The 7,071-nt window shown below is 64.5% G+C and overlaps 3 protein-coding genes across 3 annotated transcripts; all 3 read right to left on the bottom strand.

The window, feature by feature from the left end:
- Nucleotides 1–567: 567 nt before the first annotated feature.
- Nucleotides 568–3,381, bottom strand: LDBPK_020670 (hypothetical protein, conserved; the record flags this gene model as incomplete). The annotated part of the gene is made up of 1 exon (XM_003857914.1): nucleotides 568–3,381. The coding sequence occupies one exon, from the start codon at nucleotides 3,379–3,381 to the stop codon at nucleotides 568–570; it is 2,814 nt and encodes a 937-aa protein (XP_003857962.1).
- A 787-nt stretch (nucleotides 3,382–4,168) lies between these two features.
- Nucleotides 4,169–5,533, bottom strand: LDBPK_020660 (hypothetical protein, conserved; the record flags this gene model as incomplete). The annotated part of the gene is made up of 1 exon (XM_003857913.1): nucleotides 4,169–5,533. The coding sequence occupies one exon, from the start codon at nucleotides 5,531–5,533 to the stop codon at nucleotides 4,169–4,171; it is 1,365 nt and encodes a 454-aa protein (XP_003857961.1).
- A 936-nt stretch (nucleotides 5,534–6,469) lies between these two features.
- Nucleotides 6,470–7,048, bottom strand: LDBPK_020650 (hypothetical protein, conserved; the record flags this gene model as incomplete). Its single annotated transcript, XM_003857912.1, has 1 exon — nucleotides 6,470–7,048. The coding sequence occupies one exon, from the start codon at nucleotides 7,046–7,048 to the stop codon at nucleotides 6,470–6,472; it is 579 nt and encodes a 192-aa protein (XP_003857960.1).
- Between the last annotated feature and the right edge of the window lie 23 nt (nucleotides 7,049–7,071).

Below are 7,071 nucleotides of genomic sequence, written 5' to 3'. Positions count from 1 at the left end.
CCGTACCGATACGTCGCTCGGACCTCCCCACGTCGTCGGCGCCTCACCCTGTCACTGCCAGAGGTGGTTCGGCATTGGCAGGGAGAGAGGGAGGGCTGCTGGATCGCGTGATGCCGCGCACGGAGATGTGTGCCCCCCCCCACTCGTCATCCGGGGCACAGAGCGTAGAGGAAAAAGAAGAGCAACGGAAATGTGCATGGTGCGCGTGCCGTGCACCACCGCACCACCTCTCTCCTTCCGCCTTGGAGAAGCCGTGTGCAGCGACACCACGCATGAGGAGTACAGCGAGCCGGAGCATCGCGGCTCGCCGCCATTTCTCACTCACGCCTGTGGTGCAATTGGCGATGATGGCGATGATGGGCGGAGGGGCATCGTCCACGGAGAGGGACACAGAAAAGGATACGTGTACATCTTTTGTAGTGCGTCAACAGCAGAATGACGATGAGGTGAAAGGAAAGGGGACGGTCGTCCTTTGCGTGAGAAGGGCCGCCGTACTCAGCGCTTTCACCGAGACAGCCGCTGCCACGTGTTCTCGGGGGTGGGGGGGATCCCCCCGAGAGGGGAGGTCTACTCCCTCATCGGGGGTGGCGCGAGGAGCGATGCTGACGTGGTGGCGGTGCTCATCGTGGCGCGCGGAGGCGCCACGAAGCCGCGGTATACGGCGGGCTCAGCCGTCACGGATGGTGCGTCGGGGCGCGGCGTGGTGGGCGTGGCGCCTGCGCTGGAGCGTCTCGCCGCCGCCGCCGCCGCCGCTGCACGGCCCGCCGCGTACGTCCTGCCCATTTCCGCTAGCCGATCTCGCAGTACGTCATGTCGAGCCTTGAACTGGTCCGTCTGCGACCTGAAGAACTCGAGGGCCTCCTGCATCTGCCGCATATGCTGGCCCTTCTTCACGAGGTTCTGCTGATAGGCAGTCAGCTGCTCCGCGATCTCCGGCCCGGGCTGGTGCGCGACGGTGGCCTTGGCCTTCATGTAGCGCTGCTCCACCGACCGGATAGCCGCCTCTCTCTCCTCAAGTTGATTCCGGCGCTGGACCAGGGCCCGCTGCAGCCCCTGCACACGCTGCAGCAGCGCATACGTCTCCGGCTCAGTTGAGGCCACCTCGTGGTACGGGTGCACGTTAACGGGGTGGTACGCGTCATCCAGCAGCGCCTGCACCCGCACTCTCTCCCGCTGCAGCTCACGCGTTGCGTTGTTCAGCAGTACGCGCAACTCTGGCAGGCGGGCGACGAACATGCGCATCTGCTCCAGCTGCTGGGCAAACTGCAACGTCTGGTACTGGAGGTGCTCCAGCTGCCGTGCCTGGTCGTTGTAGAGACCCTCGTGGTGCTGAAGAAGAGACTGTTGCGTGCGGGCCTGCTCGTACAGCGCGTGCAGCTCCCTGGCGCGGTTCGTCACTTGGCGGTCGAGCCTGTCCTTCTCATGCACAACGTCATGGCAGCGGCGCTGCTGCCGGGCCGTCTCGTCCGCTGCGTCGCTGAGAACCGCGCGAAGTTGCTGTATCTCCTGCCCCAGCGCAGCGGCGCACCGCTGCCTCGTGTGGGTCCGCCGCTGGTAGTCCGTCACGTGCGCCTCAAGCTCCTTTCGCTGCTGCCGCAGGAGCTGGATGTGTGCCACTTCGAGCTTCACATCCTTCCCCCGTTTCTGGATGGAGCTGCGCATCGACTGCACCTTCGCCAGCAGTAGTGAGAACCGATGCTGCTGCTCACTGAGGCCTTGCTTCAGTTGGTTGTAGTGCGAGATGTACGTGTTGCGCTCCGCCACCATCGACTCGAGCAGCGCCTGCTGCTGCTTGATGCGCGCCTCCACCTCGGTGAGGCTCCCCTCGTAATGGGCCAGCTCCGCTTCTTTGTTCTCAACGCTGCTGAGGAGGTGCGCACACGCAAAGGCCTGCTTCTTCGCTCTCGCCTCGCTAAACTCTGCCTCCTGCGTCACGACGTACAACTCCCGGTGCGTCTGCTGGATGTGCTCCTCGAAGGACGTCAGCACGCTCTCGAGCGCGCGTAGTTGTCCACGCTTCTCCGTGAGCCACGCAGCGTTGCGATGCTGCTCGGCCGCTTCGCCGGTGATTTGCTGCTGCAGAATGTTGACCTCCTCTCTGACGGACACTGCCGTCTGCGCGGCAGTGCGGGCTGCCCGCTTCGCGAGGGCGAGAGCGGCCTCCTCGCTCTTCAGCTGCGCCGCCACGTCGAGCTGCTTCTCTACCTGCTCCGATTTCTGCACCTCCATAACCGCGTTGCGCCGCTGAAGAGCCTCGACAACCTTCTGCGCCTTGACGTAGCGCCTGTGCACGGAGGCGACTTCGGCCTGCTGCGCATGCAGCTCCGCCGCCCTCTCGTACACGCGCCGCTGCCACAGATCATTCTCCTCGTTGCACTCCTGCAGAGCCGTGTTGACGTTTTGCAGCTGGCGGCAGACACCCTGGTACTCTTCGGTCAGTCGCGCCTCTTCCTGCCTGACGTCGCGCAGCTCCTGCCCGTTGCGCTCGTGGTCCTCGACGAGCGCTTCGAGGGTGTGCTGTTGAGCGGTGTAGTACGCGATACGGCGGGCGATCGTGTCGCGCACCGCCTGCAGCTCCTGCTCCTTCATAGACTTGCTCTGCAGCACCCTCTGCACCTCCTCCTCACTCTGCGCGATGGCCTCGCGTACCAGACGGAGCTCAGCGGCATTGCCGGAGTTGCTGCTCAGGAGTGCGGCGATGCGCCGCTGCGTGGCGGCCATGTCAAGAGAAGTGCTACGCAGCTGCTGCGTCAGCTGCTCCTCCTCCCGCTGCAGTGTTTCATGGAGGCGCCGTAGACTCTGCAAGGCCGCCTCCTGCTCTGGCATCTCGATCGGATCCTGCGCCTTCGCCTGCTGCACCGCGATCTCGCGCTTGAGCGTGGCGATCGTCTCCTTCAGCTGCGCCTCCTTCTCCCGCACCTCCGTCAACCTGTGGGAGGTGCGCTCCGTCTCACTCTTGAGGTTGGCGATAGTGTCACGATCGCCCAGAGTCATCTCAGCGGCCGCAACCGCCTTCTCCGCGCAGGCATCGATGTCGCTCTGCAGGTCTCTGCACTTGCGCAGCAACCGGCCCTCGCCCTCATGACTGCGCAGCAAGGAGCTGTGGAGGCCCTCGTACTCCGCGCGGAACTTGTCGAGGACGTCATCTCCCTCTAGTGTCATGAGCACCTCTTGATACTGCCGCTCGTACTCATGGAAGGTGTTGCACTCCGCCTCGATTGCTTGGAACTCTGCTTTCTCGGCAGCCGTGAACAACGGGGTGTGCGGCTCGGCGGTGGCGGCGGTGGTGTTCGCCGGCGCGCTGGCGCCTCTGTGAGTAGCAGAGCTCCGCACTACGGTGCCGCCGGCTCCGCCGCCATCGAGTGGCGAAGAGACGCTCATTTACTTTGTGTGTTTCCGCTCTCCGTGTTGCGCGGGTGGGGTGAGCGGGGGGTCGACGGGGAGCGGCGCGCTGTGGTGTGCAGCCGCAGCCGGAACGCAGCACAACGTCCTCGTGAGAAAGCGGCGTTCCCTTGGTGGGCAGCGCACGGAGGCGAAGCGAAGGGTTGCAGAAGCCGAACGGGGCAGCCGAGAGAGAGAGAAGGGAGAGTGTGTGGTGGGATGCGTTTTGGCAGCGGGCAGCGGCGTCAGGCACATCGACGCAGAGACGGCGGCGGGCGATACGTGTGGAAAACCCCAACAGCGCGCGTGTGTGTTGCCCTTACTTCTTCGCGGCAGGCGCAGGAGCCGAAACCGGAAAGAGGACTTCCTGTCTGCCGTGACACCCGACGAGGGACGCGGCGGGCCTTAAGCGGTGCGCGCACGCCGGTATTGGAGTCATGGAGAGAAGAGGGGGCGCGGTGTGTGCTGTGTTGGGTTGGAGAGAGATGCCGCAGTGCCGGGACGTGGTACGTTGCATGGCGGTGCTGTGCGCTGCATCGCACGCAGCGCACACCGCGCAACATGAAGCTGTACATGGGTGGGAGAGAATGCGTAAAAAGGTGAGCGCCTCACATATGTGGTGGAGCGGGTGAGTTAGCTGCGCAGCAGGACGAGGGTGCGGCCCCTCCCCCCTGGGGCAAGTGTGCGTAGCCGGATGCCGCAACGACCACCACCATCACGACCACAGAGACAGAGCCGCACTCCCTCCCCGTTGCCGCGCTGCTCGCACCGCCGCACGAATTGAGACTCACTCGAGAGTAGTCGAGACGGACCGCAGCCAGTCCAGCACAACGCTCGCGTCCTTCTTAAGCGTAGGAGAGGGCCACTCGCGCTCCTCGAGCAGCAGCGCCAGCTCTGCCTTCAGTGGGTTGCGCTCGCCAGGGTCAACAAGGCCCCTCTCCTGCGCGCAGAGGCGCAGCTCCTCCTGCAGGGCAGCACGACGCGCCATCTCAGCTTGCACACGCGCTTGGTATCGGGCGATGTCCGCCTGCAGCTGCGTGACGGTCTGCTGGCCGTCGCGAAGTCGAGTCTGGAACTCCTGCCAGTGTTGCTGCTGCTCGAGGAGCTGCGTGCGCGTGCTCACCGACACGTTGTTGAGCATGACCGCTTGCAAGAGCAGCTGCTCCATCGAGCGGTGCGACCAGTTCAATGCGGTGTGGGCATGGTAGTCAAGCCGGGCCGCGGACGCCTTCATGTCCCGCATGTGCAGCGCAGAGGACCACCATGGCGCGGTTGACGTGCTCGGCGCAGTGGCCTCGGTGTCATACATGACTTTGGCGGACTCCTTCATCTTCGCCATGCACACCGCTATGGCCGCCACTTCGTCCACCAAGCGGCTGTCCGAAGTCAGCGGCGGCACCTCGCAGTCGACGCCGTAGTCCTCGACGGACTGATTGTCGGAGAGACCTTCATCGGCCGCGGCGGCGCGAGCGCGCTGAATGCGGGCAGCTTCGGAGAGCACATCCGGGTCGGCCATGCGGCGCTGCTGCGCAGCCGTCGTCTCAGCCCGCAGTGGGGTGACGGACTCCGAGTCACTTGATGGACGGGGTCGGGGAGCTGAGGCCAAGTGGCCGCCCGCTTCGCGCTCTGCCTCGATGCGTCTCTTGACGTGAAAGGCGAGGTCGTGTTGCAGCTGCTGCAGTGTCGACTGCATCTCAGTGGCCGCGACCTCCACCGACCGCACGGCGAGTGCCTGCTCGTGAAACGGGCGTGGCAGGTCATGGCTGTTGGTGGAGGGTGCAGCAGCCCTGCCACTTCGAAGAACTAATTCACCAGTCGACGAGCTGCTAACACCATTCGCAGCGTGGTCGGGAGGCGCTGAGGTCGAGAGCGGCGGCCGCCGCGAGAACAGCGTTGCCGAGAGAAGGCCTTCCGCGCCCTCATTAGTGAAGTCATCAGCAAAATCCTCACCGAGCTGGGTGCTCTGCAGCGCCTTGGCATCCGCAGCTGAGAGACTGTCAAACAGATCGGTGAGCTGTGCACTGCGTGTGGCCGCCTCCCGCCTCTTGCACACAGGCAGAGGGTCTTTCTTGAGGGACGACGGCACGGTTGCATTCTCCGCTCTCCTGGCAGCGGCGGGCGGCGCGTGTCGTTGGCGCGTTGAGCGGTGCATCGGACGCTCGCAAGTGAATGCCAGACGGCGCAGCCTGAGAGCTCAGCTCACCTCTGCGTCGCCACGCAACGCCACAAATCAAAACTGCCTGTGCGCGGGCGTGGCCACCACCCCCAAGTGAGCCGCTCGGAGGGGGGAGGCAGCGGCTACGAAAGCGTTGGCGGTGCGCCCGAGCGGCGGCAGCGGTTACAGAGGAGAAGAAAGCGAGAGGGGCGAAGAGCGATGGCGACGATGAGATACCACGAGGCCATCACAAGCGCGGGAAGCGGCGAGCGGGTCCGTCCACTCCACCACCCTATGCGTCCTCCACATGCGTGGCTGCATACACCGCCGCTGGTGGTGGCAACGCCGATGCGCCCTCCGCCTCCCACTTGTCGGTGTTTCATTGGTTCAACACACACACACGCACACTCCCCTTCGCCTGTGAGGAGGCGGTGCCTTCAGTGAGCAACACCGCCGTACAGACGCGGTGGAAAGCACACAGAGAGAGAAAGAAGGACAGGAGGTAAGATGCGCGGTGCGCGACAACCTTCGCATGTTTCGTTAGTCGTTCTGTTCATCGCTTCACGCAGCCTCCAGAGCGGGCGGCACGCCTACGCACAACACACCACGCGCGCGGGTGTACAAGACGGACAGAAGAGCGGCGACGGACGGCGTGCGGGCCGCACCGCTCCGTCCCGCTGGCGCGCACGCCAACCAAAACAACGGTACAGAGAGAGAGAGACGCCACGCCCACCACGTCGGCGTTCGTCTGCCGCTCTGCTGTGCGACGCACGCCTTTAAAAAAAATCAACGATCAGCAGCAGTCGCATGAGTGACATTACGCAGCTCTGCAGCCCCGTCACAGCGCGTTGGGCCTGCAGTGCCTGCTGAATGTTGCGCGACATGCCATACTTCCACTGCGCCTCGATCTCCTCGGCGTGAGCCGCACTGCTGTTAATGCTGCTGCGCCTCACGGAGCTTCGCCCACGCAATCGTCAGCGTTTTCGCGAGACGCTCGCGCACCACAGGCAGCAGCGTCGCGCTCCAGCTCAGCCCCCAGAGGTACACGCTCGCCTTGGCGGACCGTTCGACGAGTGCCGAGGTGCGCGGCACCTCCTGCTGAAGCAGGAAGCCGTCCTTGAACATCTGGTGCAGCACCTCGCGAACCTTGACGTACGTTGCGATGGACTGCTCCGCCAGCGTCCGCTCCTCAAGGAAGTGGTGCTGCAGCAGCAGCTTCATGATGCGCACACCGAGCACGCCGTAGCGACTGTACACGACCCGCTCGCACACAGCCTCCTGCAGCAGGTGCACAGCGGTGACATGGTCTATCGCGTAAAAGTTGCTCTGGCTGTGTGGCTTCACCAAGAGCGCTCGCGTCGACGGCATCGTCGTGAAGCTCGGGGAGATGCCGGCGGCTGACGTCATGGGCGCAGCGGTGTCGCAGCTATAAAAGACGATGGGCTGGCACAAACGCTGCAGGCAGCGCTGCACCGCCTCCACGGAGCTACTCGGCACGTTGTCGGTGCCCATCCGCGGCTCACCGCTGCGATCGC

Source organism: Leishmania donovani, chromosome 2 (assembly GCF_000227135.1).
Source record: "Leishmania donovani BPK282A1 complete genome, chromosome 2".
Taxonomy (NCBI): Eukaryota; Euglenozoa; class Kinetoplastea; order Trypanosomatida; family Trypanosomatidae; genus Leishmania; species Leishmania donovani.
The sequence above is the reverse complement of the archived record's forward strand: the minus strand, read 5'-3'. Positions and strand labels throughout refer to the sequence as shown.